The 21,157-nt window shown below is 45.1% G+C and overlaps 1 protein-coding gene across 3 annotated transcripts in view; it reads right to left on the bottom strand.

Annotated features, from left to right (window-relative positions):
- Nucleotides 1-21,157, bottom strand: part of SEMA6A (semaphorin 6A) — a 128,184-nt gene that overhangs the window by 21,399 nt on the left and 85,628 nt on the right. The window contains exons 11-19 of one of the 3 annotated variants that reach the window (XM_004759076.3): nt 18,243-18,374; nt 15,711-15,866; nt 14,121-14,297; nt 13,647-13,787; nt 13,482-13,562; nt 10,361-10,419; nt 8,061-8,081; nt 7,873-7,923; nt 2,464-2,628 (exon numbers count right to left, since the gene is read on the bottom strand). In XM_004759076.3, the coding sequence (XP_004759133.1) occupies nt 2,464-2,628; nt 7,873-7,923; nt 8,061-8,081; nt 10,361-10,419; nt 13,482-13,562; nt 13,647-13,787; nt 14,121-14,297; nt 15,711-15,866; nt 18,243-18,374 (983 nt within the window). The remainder of the gene's footprint in view (nt 1-2,463; nt 2,629-7,872; nt 7,924-8,060; nt 8,082-10,360; nt 10,420-13,481; nt 13,563-13,646; nt 13,788-14,120; nt 14,298-15,710; nt 15,867-18,242; nt 18,375-21,157) is intronic. The other 2 variants (XM_004759077.3, XM_004759078.3) reach the window with 2 other exon arrangements.

Genomic DNA, 21,157 nt, shown 5'->3' with positions numbered 1-21,157 from the left:
GATGACGTGGGACATAGAGTGGGGCCGGCTCAGCGGTGGTCAGCAGATCTGCAGGGCAGAGCTGCGGGCTCCTGGGCTTGCTGGCTTCTTACTCAGCAGCCAGAATGAAAAAACAAGGCATGGGGCACTTGACTCCTCCTCAGCAAGCTGGTGAGCGGGACACCTTTTCTGCTTAGTGGGGAAATGTGTGATGTTTTAGAAACAATTCCAGAGTATATTTAGCTCCTAAAGCTGGGGCACACAAATGTCACATTCCCTTGAGACAATTGACCCAGTGAAAAGAGCACCCGCCAGAGGCCCTCGCCAAAACCCATGAAACTCTCGCATCCTGGGAGATGCTTGCACACACACGGATGTGACATCTTTAAGGCACCCACATCAGGAAATGAAAAGAAGCGAGGAGCTCACGGATTGGGCCAAGTTAAGGGACATCATCATGAGTCAGAAAAGAAATAAGACTTTTCCAACAGAGTAACGCCATCACCAAGTCATACCACACAGTGCTTAGCAAAACGGAACAGAAGTTGAAAATAAATCATGAACATTAAACAGAAAAACAATTCAGAGCAAAATGGAAATTAAAATCATAAAAATCATGGCAAAAGGAACATTAAGCTACAATTTTGTTTTGTTTTGGAAAAATTTTTCTGCATAACAACCCATTGTCATTGCCCCGTCAAACCGTAATCAATTGTCAAAAACCAAACTTGAATTTGACAGGGCAAGGCAAGGAGTCAACAGCACAAGAACAGTGATCATGTTACACACCCATGCAGTCCCCTCTGCCACCATTGTTTGACAATTTGTAGACTGCTTCCAGCTTTGTCAATATTCATAATAAGACCCAAGAGAATGAACAATGCCGGATTTTAAAATGATCTGTCAAAGTGTTAATTGGACTCTTTGATAACCTCCATCCCTTGGGGAGTTAACGACTGGAGAAGATTCACGCCACCCGTCTCGGTGAAGTGAAGAGGAAATGATTGGAACCAACAGCCAGCTATTTGGTTGACATATTGAATGCTTTACAGGGATGGCTGTTTGGTTTTTCAGAAAGTCACAGTGGGCAAACACCCAGTGAGTTCACAGAGCCGTCTCTTCTGGAGAACTCGACCAAGACCAACACATCTGCAGTCTGGAGCCACACATGACAAATAATGGCACGTGGTAGGCTTGTGGCCTGCCGTGATGGTTCTGTCCCGCCCCCCGTGAGCCTGGCGCGCTCTCGGAACGGGAAGAGCGGGGATGCCTCCAGCTTCAGGAGGCTGCTGAGGCAGAAGCCACTCTTCTTAAGATTTGGGGCAGGGAATACGAATCAGAAGTTCTAGAGGAGTAAGAAAATGGACTTTGGAGGGGACATGCTCTGGAACAAGTTACAAGGGCTGCACCTGCGCACGGCAGCTTGGCCCATGCAGCAGCGGAGATGAGTTGCAAAAAAGAGGGTGAGAGTCCAGCGCATGGGTCAGCCTGGCAAACGGCCTCTTGAAGTAAAGATGGAAATATGTACATAGAGAACCCCGGGAGGGGGTACGCGGGACATGATAGAGACTGGCCTCCAAGGGTCATGGTGGCTGATCTGCCCTTGAGACTCCAACCCCCGCTTGGATGAAACTCTTGAAAACATATAGAAGTGAACAATTCTGAATGAGGGGAAGCAGCTCGCGACATAACTGGGCTTTTCAGGCTCTGATTTACAAGACTGTTTTCTGGACAAGTAAAGGCCTCTTCGATTGCAGCTGCAACTAAAGTAGGATGTGTTACCAGAAGCAGCCACCGGCGAGAAAAGAGAGGACATTTCCTGTCTCTCGTTGAGCAAAGAAAGCAGGGGAGAATTTAGGACAGTTCACAGTAGAGTCCCTTTCATCGAGCTCAGCTTCCTTTCCGTTTTAAATGCATAGCAATTCTGCTTGATTAAATGACATATTTTTGTCTCAGCCGTTGTCCTCAAAGGGCAGTTACAGTTACATCGCGGGATCACGGCTCCATTCAAATTCAGCACCACGCGTGAGTGAGGGACGCTACCGGCCAGAGGACACTCTGGCCCACTGTTTCCCCATTCACGCAGGAGACGGGCCTTTGCTTGGATTGCATGCACATGCTGAGGCCGGCTGTGCCATTCGTCCGTTAACGGAATGGGGGAAGAGGACCTAGAATCCCAGAATGAGCTCAGAGGAGTGGAGAGGGGTCTGCTTTGGGCAAACTGCACCTCTTTTGAGTGGAGGGAGCTTAGAGGATGTGTTATTTGTTTTGTGTGGTTTCTCCTTGATCACGGGATAATTTGGGATCAAGCCGAACACAGAAGACTGGATTGCAGTCTTTTTTTTTTTTTTTTTGGGAAGCTTTCAATCGGAGTGTGTTGGACGTTCCTTCAACACTGCACGGTTCAGCTGGAAGCAGTTACACAGTCCTCCTCACTTTTCCCTCCCTCTCCCCCCAGAGGAAGAGTCATTTCCAAGGCCTTACCCTTCTTGTCTTGGTGATTACGGGAAGACACCGCCCCCAAAGAGTCTGTGCTGTCGGGTGAATGGAGCAGGTCCTTCCAGTCCAGCATTCCCGCCCTAGACTCATACCCCTCTTGAGCCGCCGTGTCTGACGTGGTGGTGCTGGGCAAGAGGGAACTGGAGTGCCCTGTTTTCATCACAAATACAGTTAGGGAGAACATCGCCGGACACCCCCACATTTCCTTTGCTCAGAGGCCAGGAGGGGGGCCCCAGGCTGGCTGGAGGACTGAAAGGAGGTTGCCCTCCAGGTAACAGGCTTGGGAGTGGGGTTCTGCAGAAGACTCCCTGCAGGTGGAGGGTGAAGGGCCACAGCCTGTGCCTGCTGCTTGCTTGGTGAGCCTGGGAGATTCACTTAATCTCTCTGGGCCTTGATTTTCCTTATGCACAAAATGGGGATGATGACACCTTATCCTCCTCACACGGGGAGGAGAAGGTGACATCGTGGGGAAAGTGCCCAGCAGTGTCTGACACACAGCACGTGCTCAAGAAGGACCGGTGACCTTCTCTGATATTCGTGTAGCATGACTTAAGGCAGGATGTGTCCACTCTGGGGGACACCCTCTGTGACTAATGGGGTGGGTGGATGGTAATGGAGGAGCCTCTTGCCTGTTAGGAACAACTCTTCGGTCCCAAGCCCTTCTCTCTGAGCCTCTCTCATGGAGGGTGTGTCTTGCGTTCAGCTTCAACTCAGCTTCACGGGTTCCCCATTTCTAAGGGAAGTGACAGCTTTCTAAAGGGACCTGCTCCCACCACCGCTTCTCTGGAATGATATCCTCCGCTGCCCCGTGTTGCCATGCCTGTGCCTTCTGTGTCTTGTTCCAGCAAAGTCAGCTGCATGGCTTCCTCACTCTGGCTTGGGAGAGGCCTTTCTTGAGGCCGCACTGACTGACATGCTTTGGATTAGAAAGGGACAGCTTTTTGACATCCAGAGGCTACCAGAGGATGACGTAAGGGTCAGGAAAAGCATGGCCAGGTTGGGAGTTAGGGCAGAAACTCTGGATACTTTTGTGAAAAAATTCCTAAGCTTTCCTGCCACCATCCCACAAGGTTAAATACAGGTCGCATCAGGTGCTTTGATGTAAACTGTGATTTAAAGAAAGTGATTTAAACAGTGATTTAAAGGAAGCCTCACTACCTTTTCTCTCCGGGAGAAATAAATTTTAACCTCTCCGTGATTTTCAACTTGAGTCTTTGGCTCATTAAACCATCTTCGCTATGGCAACCTCCTCTTTCACAGTGTTTGAAAGACCATCAAGGCAAATACTGTGAATGTGGAGTCAGTGGCTTTGGCAGAAAGGAGGAGAGTCACAGGTGGCTCCAGCCTTGGGCTGTGATCACCACGTATGTGACAAATAAAATACTGGTGACCAGGAAGGTAAATGACAGTGATCAGTGCACTGCATTCTTCTTTATGACACTTATTATAATAAGTTGGGTTCCCAGGAGACTCCAGTACTGCACGTAACAGACAACGTATGTAAAAAAGACTGAGGGAAAAGCAAAGAAGCCATGTGGCTCACCTACACTCTAATGATTTCTGCGGAAACACCACTCTCAAATGCCACCACAGCACGTGCCTAACATTTAAGAAACCTCTTTCTGTGTAAATTTTGTTCGCCTCCACGCAGCTTCCAACGTTGGCTTTGGTGCATAGTCTGGTTTCTATCCAGCTATTAGGAACATGTTCTTTTGCAACTCAAGAATGCTTGCCTCGAGACTTTCTCTTTTTTTATTTCTGGGTTTCACAGCGCATCTCTTAATACTGATAAGAGAACAGGAGTAGTGTAATTAAGCCAAACTTGTAAATGCAGATTTTCTGACTTCTTTTTTGCTTATATTGCAGTCTGAAACAGAGCCTCTTGTTTTCTACTCCTGAATTCTACACCGCTCTTTGGTGATACATGGTCATCCCAAGAGAGAATTCAGCACCCAGCCTAGGCAAACCATTAGAAATCGCTTTGTAGGGAGTTAGAATGGAGGTGGGGTGGTGTGGGGAACAAAACCTTTTCCTCCAAGTAGCGGGAATTTCTTTTACCTGAATTGATAAGCATTTTGAGTACTTTCAATTTAACTGTGTTCAAGGGGCAATTTTATGGTAATGCCATAAGTGTGGTTTAGGGAGAACATTTCTTAATATGGTAATCTAGGGGAAATATATGCCTAAGGGACACATTTGCCGTCGAAAGATTTCCTGGACCATATGCTGCAAATACATGGAAAACTCATTGGTAATGGAAAGCTATGGCTATGAGAGGAAATTAATGTGGACCAGATGGTAGTTAGGTAGAAAAATGCTTTACACAAATGTGAGAAATCAGCTCCTTCCTATTGCTGAAGTGTTAGTCTAATACCCACCGCATCCCCATTTTCTATATGTAAATCTAGAGAAACTGTGCATCTGATGTATTCAAGATTAAAGAAAAAAATTGAGCATCCTGAGGTTTGTGTTCTTTTAAACTTAGGCTTGAGATAGGCAACACGTGTCACTAGTGAGCCAGACAGTTGGAGAAAGCAATGCCTGATTCTCAAAAATTTTAGAACTGCCTTGTAAGAGCATAGTTAAACAGCAGTCCTTCGTTTGATATCAGAGGGGTATGTCATTACTACTTCTCCAAGCTTAAAATGTTAAAAGGAAATCACTTACATTCTTTCTTAAAATCTGATTCTACAGGCTGTCTCATTTTTGTATATTCCCTAAGAGACTCCGTAACCAAAATAACGCTACGCAAATAGGCATTTATTTGTAGATATGGTGTTACAGGTCAGTAGATTTGGAGCCTATGGTTTTGTCTTGTTCATCCAGTAAGAAGGGTCATATTTTAATCAGTGGAGCTCAAGATGTGTTCCTCTTTTTTTTTTTTTTAAAGTAATCTCTCCATCCAACGTGGGACTTGAACTCACGGCCCTGAGATTAAGAGTCGCATACTCCACTGACTGAGCCAGCCAGGCGCCGCTGATAGATTATTCTTATCATATGCAAAGGAATAGATTTTAGGAGTTAATTTTAATATGCATCATATTGTTTCTCTATATCTACAAGTCTTTGTGACTCCAGAGGTTAGAGACCCTTCAAACCACTGTTATCTATTAACAATGATTGTAGCCAATTAGACACAAAACAAGAGATACTAAATCAATACAAGAAAGGGAGAGAGAAGGAAAATAGGGTCCAATTCACTAAAAAGAGGTTCTTGCAGTTGTGACTGCTGTTGCACAGAATTTTTGCCAAGCAGAGAGATTGCAAGACTTATCGCAATGATTTCTTTTTGTGAGTCAGGCAGTTTGCGTTTCATGGCTCTATGAGCCTCAGCTCGGCCACTGAACATTTTAGGGGGATGTGCAAAGGACACAGCTAGAAACGGGGGGTGCATTTTAGACTTTGTGGTTGGCTTCTTAGTCTGTGTCCGTGCTCATACAAATAGCAATTTGGTCTTTGATGGTAGAAATACAGTGCCTAGTCCAGCACCTGACACCATGGTGGGCATTCAACCCATATTTGAGTGAATTAATTAAATCTGTTCTAGGTTTTTAAACTCCAAAATAAGCATCTCTTGGAATGGTTTGTGAAAAGAAAGTCTCCTGTGCTTTTGTAAGTACTGTCTGGACCAGATCTTATTTTGGTGGTCAGTCAGTCATCTAGCCACTTGACGCTGGACAGATGTAGCTTAAAATGGACAGGATCATGAGTTGAAAGGGAAATTCCAACTCTTCTTTAGTTTCATCACAGAAGCCACTGATCAAGAGCTGAGGGTGAACAGGCATCATTCCTTAAGATATTAATATGGAGGAATTAAAATGTTCCTTTCCCTTTGTAAAGGAACTAGAGATCCATAGCTTGGAGGGAGACTTTTTGTTCATAGAAAATGTCCCATCGTCTAATTATTCTTTCTGTGTGAGAAATTACCTGGGAGTTAAAAAATGGTCTCCGTCCAATTGATGAATGCTCGGTAGGTTGCTGGTTCAATTAGATTTAAGACCTGAATTCCTCAGTATCTGGTAAAGATTATTCAATTATAGGAAATGATTGCAAAGCATGATAGTGGAGGAGAGCAGATGCTCAGTGGGTTCTCCTTCTGAAGGTGAGCTAAGCTAGACGACATCTGCCTCCTGAGAAATTTTTGTTCATTGTTGGTGTTCAGCGTTCTGGCTTGAGTCACAGATACAACTAAAGGTGGATGAATTCTGTGGGCTCATCTGCTCTCGTGGCCCCCCTTCACAGGGGAACCAGGCATTGTTTCCCATATCAGCACAGCTCACTTAGGAGTACACAGGCTTTAGGCCTTCCAAAGAGGCTTTTTATTTACGGTAATTAGACACAGGGAGTAAGAGTTTATTACATAGAGCTGTTAAACACATTTGTAGCCATCTTGAACTATTTCTCTGAATCCTAAACCTGCCTCCCCCCCCTCCCCCCCGCCTTCCTTTATGTCCTGCCTCTACATTTAAACGCTGTCCTGGAATTGTTACTGTTAACATATTTTTAACACAAAAGCTATACAGCGTTTGTGCATCAGTGAAACTCTTAGTCCCCATTATAATGCAAAGCTTCAGTCTTCCATCACATGTGTTTTCCATATTTAAAAAAACACATGAATAGTTTATCCTATAAACGTTTGGGGGAACTCTGAGAAACAGCAGTGGAACACTTCAGTTCCATTTCAGTTTTTCTTATAAAGGGCTCAGAATATTCTGTTTATGGACTTCATGGCTTTGTTTAATGTAGTGTCTGTGTATTTCAGAGCAGGAACAATGGGGTAAATCCTGTTTGCACATCGTTTCCCCTGCGTCAGTCTTCCTTGTATACATTTGGGAGAACTCTCACTGAAAATACGTCTAAATACACATACTCTTTGGGAACTTAAATTTCGATGGCTAATTTTCATGTGATATTGGAAAGGTTTGCCTCCTAAGAACTGGTCTCTGCATGATGTACAGATTTTTTTCCCTCCTGCAGAGGGCAGCGCCCTGAAAGTCAGCATTTTCGGGAATGGTTCCCTGCCAGTTGAGAGCTATGGCCTATTACTTACACGCACTGTTCTTTTATCTTGGATATACTTATATCCAAAAGCAATTTCTTCTCCCTTAAGAACTCATTAAATATATTCACCGAATTCCCTGAGGTTGGCGAATTTCGTGTTCTGTGGATTAAAAATGTAGAAGCCAGTCTCATATGTCAATTGTCTCTCACAGGCAGTGATTTTTGAAGCATCATGAGATGGAGAAATAATTTTAGTGAATTGGGGCCCTGAAGTAATGAAGAATCTGGCCCATGATGTTTAGGGATGAAAACTATAAGCTATGACAGGATAAGTGGGTTGGAATTACCAAAAAAAAATAAATAAATAAAATTTAAAAAATTCCGTAAACTGACCATATACTGTGTTGTAAGACATTTCATGATCTGGAAGAGGAGTTGAAATGTCTATAAAAAAATAATGAGGATAAAAAAATTAATTAAAAAAGAAACCTAAGGTTTGAAAATACTCAAGAGGATTAGTGAAACAGGATTTCCCACATAGATTTCCATCGATATTAAATTATGAGTAATATCTTTCTTACCATTCAGGGCCACGAAGGAATCTGGAAGACAAAAGGGAGGAGAAGGTTACTTAATGTTTAACACTCTGCTTAGCGTGACTTACATAATAAGCAGGAGTGAGCTAATAGAGAATTATGCTTACAAATGGTCCCCAGTACTAAGTGCTTTTTAATTTCTGCTTTATATCGGGTCCAATTTCACACACCCCCGTCTCTCCCCGAGTGAGTTTCCTCAAAGTCACTGCCCTTTGTTGTCAAGACTCAAATGCAAGAGTTAGTAGACGGAATGCGAGCTGCTAGTGTATGTGATTCTGGGACTTGAGGCCTTACTCTAATAGAGAAGGACGTGTATGTGGGCAAAAGAAGTGACACCTGGACCACACTTAGAAACGTTTTTGTCTACGGTCTCCGTCGTGTCATCGTCTTAGCCACACAGGTATTTGCATGCTGTGTGTGTGAGTCACATCGCTGGTTCATTCAGCTTGCTCTGAGTTCAGCCTCTGACACTGACTTCAGGATTTCCTCATTTCCTCTTAAAATCCTGTTCAGGAGTCACTGTGCACCAGTTATCTAAACCCTGAATGCCTGTATGTGAACACGTCTGTAACAGAAGTAGGTCATGCCCCAGCAGGAGCAGAGAAGCCACCAGGAAAGGCAGAGGAGCGGGGGCTGTACTTCCTGCCCTGAGTGGCTCCCCCACCCTGAGTGCCTTGCTGGGACTGGAGTTCAAGGTTAGGGAGCACACCATAACACAGAGATTGAAGAGTAAATCGTGGGCTGGGGACCTGAGGGGCTCCCCTGCGTTAGATACAGAGGTTTCCTTTGGTTTTCCTTTGCCCCAGAACACACAGGTCATGTGGACACGTGACAGAGATGGTAACAGTCATTTTCACAGCTTTCATCCATTCAGTCATTCAGTCCCAGTCGACACTCCTGTTTTCTACAGATGCCCATACCACCAGATCATAAAAATAGGAAGAAAATTATTCACTGAAGTCAGCTAATTAAGTTTGCTCACACAGACGCACACACAAACCAGAACTTGTTTCCCTGAAAACGGAGCCATAAGGCTCCATCCGACATGACTAACATGATTTTAAGATCCACTGATCAAACATCAAGCAGTTTCACGGCACACAAGTCATGCAGGCCTTTTGGTAAGGACACTGTCTCCTAGGTAGATTTCTTTCCCTAAGTTTTGTGTTTGAAGACCTAATAAAAAGCTTTGGCCAATATGTAATATTTGCAAATGAAATAAAGCAAAGAATTTGGGAGATAAGGCTGCCTGTAGTCCTCTTTATTGGATTATTTTTGATCTCCAAAAAAGGTAAGGTAGAAATTTGAGTGGTACCTCAGAGTCTGCGAGTTCAGTGTTCATGCCTCAAGGATTGAGGGTTGGACCCGTGATTTTCATTATGGAATCCGGTATCAGAGTATACCTGATTTTAATTCCCCCAGGAATTTAATTCCCACAGGAGTTTAATTCCCTCAGGAGCTATTTTTTGGGTGCCATTTTGAATGAACAGCTTTCTAGAATTCATCATCTATAACACTGTAAACTAACACTTTCTAGAATTCATCATCTAAAACACTGTAAACTATTTTCCAAGAAAGTGGCATTGTTCTCTAAATCAGCATTAATAAACCTTTTCAGGAGAATACCCATGTTAATCAGATCATAGGACAACTGGGCAAACTTTTGACCAGGATCTTTTATATGAAGTTCCAGCTAAAGTGTTACAACTTAATAACTTTTGAGATGAACTCTGAGGTAAGCATAATAGATTAATTCCTATAAAAAAAGGTTATTTGGAGTCATCTTGCACTTAGTGGGTTCTTTCTGAAATCTTTTTCTACTGTGAGTGGTAACATATCAATAAAAAAATAGTTTTTTATTAGGCATATGTTCAAGAACAAAACACTCCCATTCAATTAAAAAGCTAGAGTACAGCGATCAGTCTTTTTATTATTCAGCTAAAAATTATGGTATAATAAGACATTTTTTAAAACAACAAAACCAGTTTTTTAATGGAAATGCTGATTTGATTTATTTCTCGACTATAATTAATATCCTCTGGAATGAATTGGTTCTACAGTGTTATAACAAGGAAACAGGCGCCGGCACTTGACAGCAACAGCACTGACACACTGGCTTTCCAACACACTGTTTTTTCTCTCTGATATTTAGAAGATGATTCCTGTTACTTCTGCCTGGTTTGGGGCCATCCATACCCAGCCCCACATGTGGGGGTCGTGTTTCTGGGCTATCCGACCAAAGGGTCTTTGCACAAAGATAAGCATGGATGAAAAGCAGTACTTACTGTGACAGTCTCCCAGGCCCTCTGTGCTGCCACGTTCTATGTCCTGTTCAAAAGTCAGTCTTAAAAAAAAAAAAAAGAAAAAAAAAACAGGGAGAAGAAGGAAACAAATTCAATAATGCACGTCCTTACTCTGGAATGAGTCTGAAGTTTCACTCCAGAAATGAACATGGTTTGATAAACTGAATGGCAGGTGCAAAAAAAGAAACAGATCACAGCTGGAAAATCTGTCTCTGAAGTTTATGGAAACAAGTCTTTATGGGACTCTTCAAAGAGAAGGCAGGGTTTAAGCCACTAATTCTGATATTATTCAGGGAGCTAATTAGTTGGTGGATTATTTATATGCTTCTTTTATGGATTCGTTGAGCATTTCTTAAACGTTAAAAAAGTTTAAATCTTAACACAACTTTTTTTTTTTTTTTTTAAGATTTTATGTATTTGACAGAGAGAGATCACAAGTAGGCAGAGAGGCAAGCAGAGACAGAGAGAGGGAGGAGGAAGCAGGCTCCCTGTCTTAGCAGAGAGCCCAATGCGGGACTCGATCCCAGGACCCTGAGATCATGACCTGAGCAGAGGCTTAACCCACTGAGCCACCCAGGCAGCCCATAACTCTTTTTTAAAATATTTTTACTCATTTAATAGAATGATCACAACTAGGCAGAGAGGCAAGCAGAGAGAGAGGGGCAAGGAAGCATGCTCCCTGATGAGCAGAGAACCCGATGTGGGGCTCGAGAGACCATGACCTGAGCCAAAGGCAGAGGCTTAACCCATTGAGCCACCCAGGTACCCCTTATTAACCCCTGTATTTTTTTTTTTTTTAAGATTTTATTTATTTATTTGACAGAGATCACAAGGAGGCAGAGAGAGGAAGGGAAGCAGGCTCTGAAGGCTGGGAGCCGGATATAGGGCTCCATCCCAGGACCCTGAGACCATGACCTAATCCGAAGGCAGAGGCTTTAACCCACTAAGTTGCCCAGGGGCCCCTAAAATGTTAACATAACTCTTTATAAGTGAAATAGAAGTCTATAAATTAAAAAAAAATAAATAAAGAAAGAAAAAAGAAAAATATGTCCCTAAAAAAAAGAAAGAAAAAAGAAAAGAAAAAGAAAAGGTCTCTTTCTCTTTCCTTTTCCTTGACCCCAGCACTGTTTTCCTAGACCCGGATCTGTTTCTTTGCCTAGAAAAGACCTGTGTGACAGTATGTTCCAAAGAACAAATGGCCAGGGGCCTGTAGCACCCTTGAGGGGTGTGGTGGTACATTGTGCTGAGACCCCCAGAGACCCTGCGACCCTGTGACCTTGAGAACCTTGCTTTATTACCTCATACTTGCCCACAAGCTTACTCTTCTTTCAGATCCCTTTGGTTACCATTAGGCTGCACAAGGTATATAATAAGACCAGTCTCAGCATCTCTATTTTGATTTTTGAAAGAAGCACGCTGGACTCACTCAGAGGAGTACTGTCCTTTTTGGGGGGACGCTCTGTGCTCCTTCGCACAACATTGTTGACACTCTGTTTTGCAACTGCCTTTAGAGTTGATTCTATGGACCGTCTAGGAAAACCATCTGGAAAGTCACAGCCTTGATCGAATCATTCACTGTGTTTGCTTTCCAGTGTTTTTCTCTGTTAAAAATCAAATTCGTATTCCAAAGATAAAGATTTTCAGAGGTATCGGAAGCCAGGATTCATCAGGCTCTGAAGGCTGTTTTCCAAAAAGAGTTCCACATGTTTTGAGCAATGAGACATAGATGTAGATCCTTAAGGGAATAATTTTGGAGTTCAGATGTTGACTTAAAAATTACTTTCTTTTTAAGATTTTATTTATTTATTAGAGTGACTGCACACAAGCAGGGGGCGGGGGCGAGGGAGAGGGAGAAGCAGACTCCTCACTGAGCAAGGAGCCCAATGTGGGGCTTGATTTCTGCACCCTAGGATCATGACCTTAGCTTAACCTACAGAGCCACCCAGGAGCCCCTACCTAAAAATGATTTTTAAAAATCAGTCTTATCACCTCAGGTCACACCTTGAATATAGAAAGGAGATAAGTCATTTCTTAGCTTCCCTCCCATAATTTGTGATCTTTACTCATCACCTCAAGGGTTCCCAGGAAAAGATACAAATCTCTAACGCTAGTATATCAGCATTGCTACTTGTGAAGTGATCTAGATAATCAATGAATCATGAGGCAGATTTCCAGGTCGGCCTTGACAACTGTCCTGAGTTATGTTTGTGGGAATACTTTCCCTCAAATTAGTGTGTGGTGGTCATCAGATCCACTCTCCTGCCTCTCCAGCTATTCTAAAATGGGAGAGGAGGCTCAGAGTCATGCCAACATGGTTCTTTGCCCTCTAGGATCTGGGGACATTGAAGGAATGGTTCAGATAGAACTGTGCTGCCATATGGCACCTTCCTTGAGTTGCCCTAACTTGTCAAGGACGTGCATGGGATTTCATATCCACCAAAGTAAAGACAGAAAAAACAAAACAAAACAAAACAAAACCTTCTAACTAATGCCATCTAAGCATTTAAAGCCAGGGTAACAATTTTATGCACCAAAATCACAGGCATGATACGCTGGCCTGATCTAGCTGATTTGCTGGACAACTGCCAAGAACTGATTGACTCCCTAACGAGTAATCGGGTCAGCTGTTCTTCAGTGCCTGGAATGGCTTACTGGACTCGCTGTACCGATGCATCGCTGAACAAATGCTCTGTGACCTCTTCTCAGCCCTGCACAGTCCATTAGAGGAGTTAGTTTGGCTGTGGCCGGACAGACCACAGCACTAATCTAATCGGGACCCTGTTGCGCCTTTTCTCTACTGTTCCTACACTGCTGCGATCAAGGCGTGCACCTTCTTGTTCCTCTCTTCAGGGAATACTTAGAAGCCCACTGTGTTTCTTTTCCCTGTGTTTTTCAACAGTTTGAGGACGGATGATGAATCAATTGAAAATCTGCCACATGTGATGCTGGCATGTTCTGTGAATGGGAAAAGGAGGGAGAGGGGTGGCAGTCCCACTGATGAGGTCTGTGCACAGAAGGCTGGGTGGCAGTGGGGTGACGGTGTGTCTAGGATGCACTGCAGCCTAAGGCTGCCTTACCCTCCCACACATCTCAGGCTCCTTACCTGCTGCTGGGTGACAGGTGGGCGCAGGCACCACCTTCCTTTACCCACCCGCAGTACGGGTCTCTGGAGGCGATGCAGGTTCTGCGGGAAGAATGGGACCGTGAGCTACTGGGACTGCTCTAAGCACTGTGGACCTTCTCAGGGTCAGCGAGGCCAGATACCTACTTTTTACACTTCCCGTGTCGTTCACACCGGCCAAGGGGAAGCTTTATCACACAGGTGGAGAATGCAACATACAGAGAGCTGCTGGCTTTGTCCAGCTGCATGCCCATGATCCTCTTGTCCTCCACTCCGTCGTAACTGCACCTGGTGGCACAAGGCAGGATGGTGCTGCTCAGAGTCTCTCTGGAGTCTGCTCTCTTTCTCCTGATATGCCCTCCCATCCCGCCTCCCAGCCTACGGGGTGGTATCTTAGTCTGGTCTCACGGAAGGTGAAGCAGATCCTTTAAGTTGTCCCCCTCCCTTTTGTGTGTATATAAACACACATTACTGGCAAGGAGAAAACAATGCTTTTTATGAACTAAAGTATTTTTTGCAAATACTAAAAGTCACCTAAACATGCTATCCTCAGATAGTCTCTGAATGAAAAGGATCATAATGACCAGTAATTACTAAGAAAGAGCCAAAGATTCTACTTACTTTTCAGGGTTATAAACGCTCATCTCCTCCAGGAAAAGGCTGTCATTTAGGAAACCACTGTTTCCTACCCTGGCCAAGAACTTCAAGATGATTCCCTTCTCTGATCCCAGGAAAACCACAGTGTGATTCTGATACGGGCCGGCAGCAGTGTCCACTGCAATCTTGGTCAGGCGGTATCTAAAATGACAGGATCATGGTTTTTAGCTCTTTTGTCGGTCTGTCATTAAAGGGTCCCCTTTTCCACTTCAAACAGTTGTGACATAGCTTTCTAGTAATAACCCCAAGAAAAATACATGCATGTAGATAATGTTCTCAAGCTGTTCTGGTCCTTTATTTCCACATGCGGAGCATTAGGATGGCTCCAAGGGGAGGACGGAGGTATGTGTGGAGGCCAAGTCACATAACAAATAGACAGCCATTGCCATCTGCAACCGCTCAGCGGTGATCTCTTCCATGAGCAGCAAGGAAAGGCTGAGGTCTCCCAGGAAGAGGAGAAGAAATACTAACCAAACTCACTGAACATTTCATTTACCACCATAAAGGCAAGCAACAGATACCAGTTTTTCGTACTCTGCCTCTGAAGTGCAAAGCTTTGTCAACAAATTGGAAGGCTTTCCACGTGTACATAGAGGGGCTGAGAAAGTGCTGAGGGATGGGAAGGTGGCGTGCCGATGGCACTGTAAATTAAGACAAGGACATGCAAGCCAAACAGGGTCCATCTGAAGCCATAGATGAAGGACATCAGGCCTTTGATAAGTCCTGTCGGGCACCGTCTTTCGCGGGTATCTCTCAGCCATTGACTACTCGGTGGATACCTGTTTGTGCCAAGCACTTTGGCGGAAACCAGAAAACACGGGCCCTCCTGCAAGTTTTACACCACAGTTTCCAGTTTATGGGCGAAAGCCATTATCGTCCTTTAACATCTTCCCCTAAAGTCACTGTTTAAAAAATGGTGTAAAGATGAGTAACATTTTGTTTATTGGCTGCCACTAACAGGATGGTACTTGGGAAATCCTGTGGAATGGTTTGGAAAAAAACTCTAAAGAGATACAAGAAGGAGTATTTAACGCTAACACAAACTTCTGATCAGCTGTCCCTTCTCTTCTGGCCACCCCTTCAGATTACAAATAGTACAGTGTGACTCCCTCACTCTTGCGTCCTTGTGCAAGTGCCGTCCATCCCCGGTCTGTCTGACAGCTAAAAAGCTGGGGACAGGACTTGGATGGGATCTGGAGCATGTTTTGCAGCCATATCCAACCACACATGTATTCACATCCATCGACTGGCTCTCCTTCACTGCTTCTCTGCTTTTGCCCAGAAGGCTCTCACTCGGAAGGAGGAATCTTTGTTCCCTCTAGTTGCTGGCACGGGTCCTCTTAGCCTGGAGATATCAGAACTCTTCCCACTGGGAATGTGGTGATGAGGGTTTGGTGGCAGACCCCCAACTGGCCAGCATTTCCTAGCCGAAGCAACACCAAGGATAACAGAAGATGTTTGTGGCATTTCAGATCATGATGTACTGGCAGGTTCTGTGAGCGTGAGATGGAGGAAGGAACAGCCCGGTTAGGGCGTGATCTTCTTGACACCCACCTGACCATCGTCCTCAGGAACCACGGCCTGTTGATGACAGAAGGCACGGCCTCATCCATGAGGGGGTGGGTTTTGATAAAGTTCAGGGTATCATCGGGAAACTCATTGGAGGTTGTGTATTTTTCTAAGGATGATGAGCCAGCGCAGCAACCTGGCCTGGAAAGAAACAAAGGGAGGGAGCTTTTTTTTTAAAAATGCCTTGGGACGCCTGGGTGGCTCAGTTGGTTAAGCAGCTGCCTTTGGCTCAGGTCATGATCCCAGCGTCCTGGGATCGAGTCCCACATCGGGCTCCGTGCTCCGCAGGGAGCCTGCTTCTCCCTCTGCCTCTGCCTGCCATTCTGTCTGCCTGTGCTTGCTCTCTCCCCTTCTCTCTCTCTAATAAATAAATAAAATCTTTAAAAAAAAAAAAAGGCTTATGGCAAATTCTTTGAATGGACTGCTTCCCTAAGCATCTGGAATGAGGGAGAATATGCTGTAGGCTGAGAAGGGGAAGTTGAACGGTGCAGAATGCCACCAAACAAAATAGGCTTAGCTTCTCTCCTGGCTGCCTCATTCCATATCGAAGTTGCAGCCAGGGCAGCCTGGCTTCCCCCAGAAGCCCAGACCAACCTCCCAGACAGTGATGGAGCTTCAGTCAAGGCGGGAGGTGTGGGAGGTCTGCCCACATGGCAGGAGCTCCACTGCCCGTCCTAAAACCCTGCTGGACGTCCTTTAGGCATATTTGCTCTACCAGAGGAGAGAAGGCAGCTAACTTCTGCACGATGTAGAAGACAGAGGTGCTCACAGAGTGGCCAGCCAGTGTAGAGCCCAGCAACACTCACTGTAACTGGCTCTCTTTACCTGGAGCTCCAAGAATGTGCAGGGTTTGTCTTTAGTGTTTTTGATTGATTTGGGCAGGTATGAAAAGCCAGTTACACTGAAGATTCTCTCCTGAAAGGTCATTTCTTTATTTCTGAACAGTGACAGCAGAAAGTCATCTCTACAAGCAGTACCGTGGTTTCAGGAGTCTGCAGACAGCCTAGTAAAGTCAGGTCAGGGAAACCCGACCCCAGTCCTGTCCACACCCTGCCTCTGCCTGCTAGTTCAGGAGAGTACACTGGACCCTGATAGCCCTGGCATTATCCAGCCTCATCTACGCACCGTTTTACGGCACTAACACAGCCAGTCTGTGAAAGCATCCTGATGTCGGCCAGAGGCACAAGGAGGCCCGTGGAAGGATGGGGAGAAACCCATTGTCACCATCCGAAAATCACAGTTTGTGTCCTGGCGATAGCTGGCTGTCACCATTTTCACACATCAAGGGGAGCAGTCTGTGAGTATCCTTGGAATCTCACTCCTCGAGCCTAGCTCCCCTTCCTGCCTATCTGCAAAGTAGCTAACGTTCCCAGGCAGTGACTTTTTGGGGATCTCTCTGAGCCGGCCACGGTGTGCCTTTTTGCACCCGGTCTGCTCTCCGTGAGTAGTAGCGAATACACACGGCAGATAATTCGGGTGATGAAGACCGATGAACCACAGAGGGCTTCCTGTGGTTGGGGGGGGTGGTTGGAGGGGGCTGGGTAACATTACCTAAGTCAGTTCAGTTGAATGGACTGGCCGGCTCTGTGTGGGGGACTGGTGGCTGGAGGAGAATGTTGGAAACCAAAAAAAGGAAGATACTGGGCTTTTCTGCAGAAGCTCAAAGATTCAGTGGAGGAAGCTGGACACACACGTTTCTACAGACCTTAGATCGCCTGTGTTCTAATGGAAGTGTGCAGCGCGTGCTCCATGGGGAGGGCAGGCATGGAGGTGGGGCAGAGTTTCATCCTGTCCCTCTGAGAGAGAACGAATTTGCTGACTCCGTGCAAAGATTTCGCAGAGGTTACACAGGACCAAGAGGTCTCTGCATTGTCCTGGGACAGCAGGTTCCCCATGAAAGCAATTCTGGGGCTCTACATTTTGGTGGAGGGATGTGGAATGTGTCTGGATCCATAACAGACTAGAACCCAGTAGAGCAGAGCAAACAAGATGGTCCACTCTACCCACTGGTCTCTACCCACCCTTGCCCCAGAGTCCTGGACGCAGCTCTGATCCAGCCTGGTTACAGAATCCAGGGATCACCATGTATATTTCACATTTGATTAGGGTGTGAGGACGTGGGTCTCTGTATAAGGACAGGAAAGCAGGGTGGAATAGTGGTAGTAACCTACTCAGGTCTGTGCACTTGCACAAGACACATTCTGCCTCTCCGGGACTCCCACTTCCCAACCATACACCAGCAGTGCTAGATGGGATGGATTACATTGGATAAGCCACTGGGATAGAGGTTAAATAGAAGACTTGAGCCTTGTTTTGAATATAGCTAGAGGTAATGCTGAGTTTAGGTTAAGGGGATGAAGGCAAATGGCCCTCTAGGTCTTTCTGTTGTTCCAGCATTTATATCTCTGGGGCCCCATGGAGGGTACCGGTGTGCGGTTCTCTAAGACATTCACTGTCAGAGGGCCAAGGTGCCCATTTTTTGCTGTTCAGAATCTCCACAGAAATATTTACACATACCTGGGCTTGGGTACTCGTTCATCAGGAACTGGTGTCCAAGTGGAATCTGGAGACTTCTGCTCTTTGAACCTCCCCGTGAAAACATTGGCAATATCGAGCATGTCGTAGGCACACACTGCAGACCCTGGGATGCTGTAACATAGCATTTCATGCTGCGTTACTTTCACAACTGTTAACGCATGCAGCTTGGAAAACAGACTCGAAAGCACCTCTCCTGTTACGGGCACTGGAAATTTCAAGTCTGCACCCCAATACTGTAAGGAACGCTGGTATACACAGGGAACGTTTCCCTGAATCACGTTTGCATGGGTGGCTTTAAAGAAAAGACTGCTTACCAGCAAAGAGGAAAAAAACCTCTTCCTTTGGTTATTGACTTTGGAACTGGGTTCTAGTCTGTTCATAACTGGTGGTTCAGAAATTCCCTGAATTTTCACTCACTAACCTTAAAGTCTTTGAAAAATGTTTTACATCTCTAATATTGGGGTACATTTGAAGTAAAAGTGTCTCCATTGTCCACTCATTGCTTTTTTGTGTTCAGTTTATTCCATTCAGAGACCCTGGGAGGAGGAATGCATGTGTGGGGAAAGCATGCTTATTTTCTGTTTGCCCACTGCCCATTTCAAGTTTTACTTCCTGTTTATTTGCATCAGACAAAGCAGCTTAAGCCTCTAAAGCACCAACGTTTTGCAAATAAAGTGCTCTATTACGTGCTAAATAATAATAATGGTGGTAATCTCTACCTGTAATTACATCCTTCTCTGGTACTCTTGGAAGGACGGGGGGGGGTTTTTAATCAGTGGGGAGGAGGCATGAATTATTCATTCATTTGAACCCCTGTTTGTCTCTAACTATGGTCATTCCTTGATTTTGATCAAATAAATGGCTGGTACCAGCTGGCCGAGAGTGCTCACCAGACTTTGAGGTAGTGACCAAGACATGGGCGGGAGCAGCGGGGCCAAAGACACGGGCGCTGTGCACGGTGACTGCGCCGTCCAGGGCAGAGAGACCCGTTTAGTCTTGACTTTGCAAATATTGAAAGGATATGGAAATCACTGCCTAAGTGATTAGGGGTATTTTCTGCCATCTTTAATTTCATAACATGGTTATTGAAGTATTACTAATAAAGCAAGAATTAGGGAGAGGATTAGAAAGCTTGTTTAAAACGAAGTGGCAGGATGAATTTTCAAACATGTGGACTATATATACATTGTGTACAGAATTGGATAGATAAGACAGCGATCCCTTTGGTTTTGGAATCTTAGAACCCTAGCATTACTTACTTAATTTTGTGAAAGTCTTTTCACATCTCCCTATTCTAACAGTAACAGGGATACATAATGTGAATATTATGGTGAATAGGATAGCTACTGAAGTATTTTATGAGGCATCTCATAATAACTAAAGTTACCCTAGAGTTCCATAATCTTCCCAAGGTTAGAATCACTTGTGAAAGGATTACTCCCTCCCACCTTCTGTTCGTCTTTCCTTCATTCATCCTTTCTTCCCACCTTCTGTTCCTTTAGCGTGACTTACGGAATCCCAAATCTCCAGCAGCAAATGCTCAATAAATGACAGCAGGTCTCAGCTAAGACACGTTGGTGGGACTGGCAGACCCGGCAGAGGAGGGCACGAATGGGCACAGCACATCTAAGAACTACCTTTTAGCTCCAGTCCATAAACAAGTGCAGCTGGAAGAGGAGAAGGGCCTGACCGTGGTGGGACCGGGATGCTCACCGGGGAACTTGGGTTTTGTCGCCAGGGCAGAGAGGAGCACCTAAAGGGCTTGAAACAGCCCTTCCCGACCAAGTTTTTGGGTATGGAGGATGGGGTGGAAAGGGACGAGACCAGAGCCAGTAAAACCAGGGGCACACTCTATAGATGAAAATGGGTAGGTGCATTGTTACCATTTTCTCATTTTACTGAACGAGTAAGGTTTCTGAGAATGCATAAGCATGTACTAAGTGGGGGCTTCTTAGGGTACTTCTAAGAGAATACTTTAAACGGAGTATCTGTAATGGACAAGAGTCGACTACTGTGTTGTAATTATACGAGTTCTCCCCCTCAACTCCCCACCTAGCCCCCCATCAAACTAGAAACGTGCTGTGAAATTCCTCTAGCCCCTGCATTCCCATGTACCAAGACAGGTTCTTTTTAAACAATCCTAGATACTTGGGTTCCAAAGTATGAATAGTCACGGCCTAGATTTTGTATCTTTTCTGTGCTCAAGCCTAAAAATCCCTGCAGATGGTTAAGCTCACTCGGATGGAACTGAACACATCTCGCTGCGTTATGGACTCATATTGTCACGTGTCTTCCGTGGAGAGCTCTTGACTCTCGCCCTCCAGCTAACTGAGGAACATTAGTGTGTCCTTCGGTGTGTTCTGCTTCAGACTCTCCCTGGTTTGTAAGCAGCATTTCTGTGTGCCGTCCTCCAGTCTCCTCACGCAGGTGCCTGTCATATGGACACCCCTCAGCTTCTTAAAAGTCTTCATCAAAAGGATGATTAGGATTGCAACAGTGTTTATCCAGAAGAGGGGAATATGGAACATCCCAGGTTCTCCACAGAAATGAGAAAGATATTCCATGTTTTAAGATTTTATGACCATGTCCGGTCATACAACAGTGCTAGGACTCTAAGGTTTAAGGTTTGGTAGAGCTTAGTACCAGGGAATCTCTGCCTGACTTCCTCCTATTTTTTAATTTCTGCACAGTTCTGCTCCAGGAAGAATTTTTAGTTCGTCATTAGATTACTCAAAGCCTTAGCCTAAGTAAACATGAACATAGGAATGAACAGGCTGCCAGCATTTCTAGGTTCATTGCTGGATGACTTGTAAGTCCTCACTCAAGCCTCCGGAGTCAGTGGCGGTTGGGGTCCAGGTTCCTCGAACAGGGTAATAAGCAGGGCCCCTTAGGTA

This window comes from Mustela putorius, unplaced genomic scaffold (genome assembly GCF_011764305.1).
Source record: "Mustela putorius furo isolate JIRA1106 unplaced genomic scaffold, ASM1176430v1.1 tig00003923_pilon_pilon_pilon, whole genome shotgun sequence".
Taxonomy (NCBI): domain Eukaryota; kingdom Metazoa; phylum Chordata; class Mammalia; order Carnivora; family Mustelidae; genus Mustela; species Mustela putorius.
Note: the sequence above shows the minus strand (reverse complement) of the source record. Positions and strands in the feature narration are given on the sequence as shown.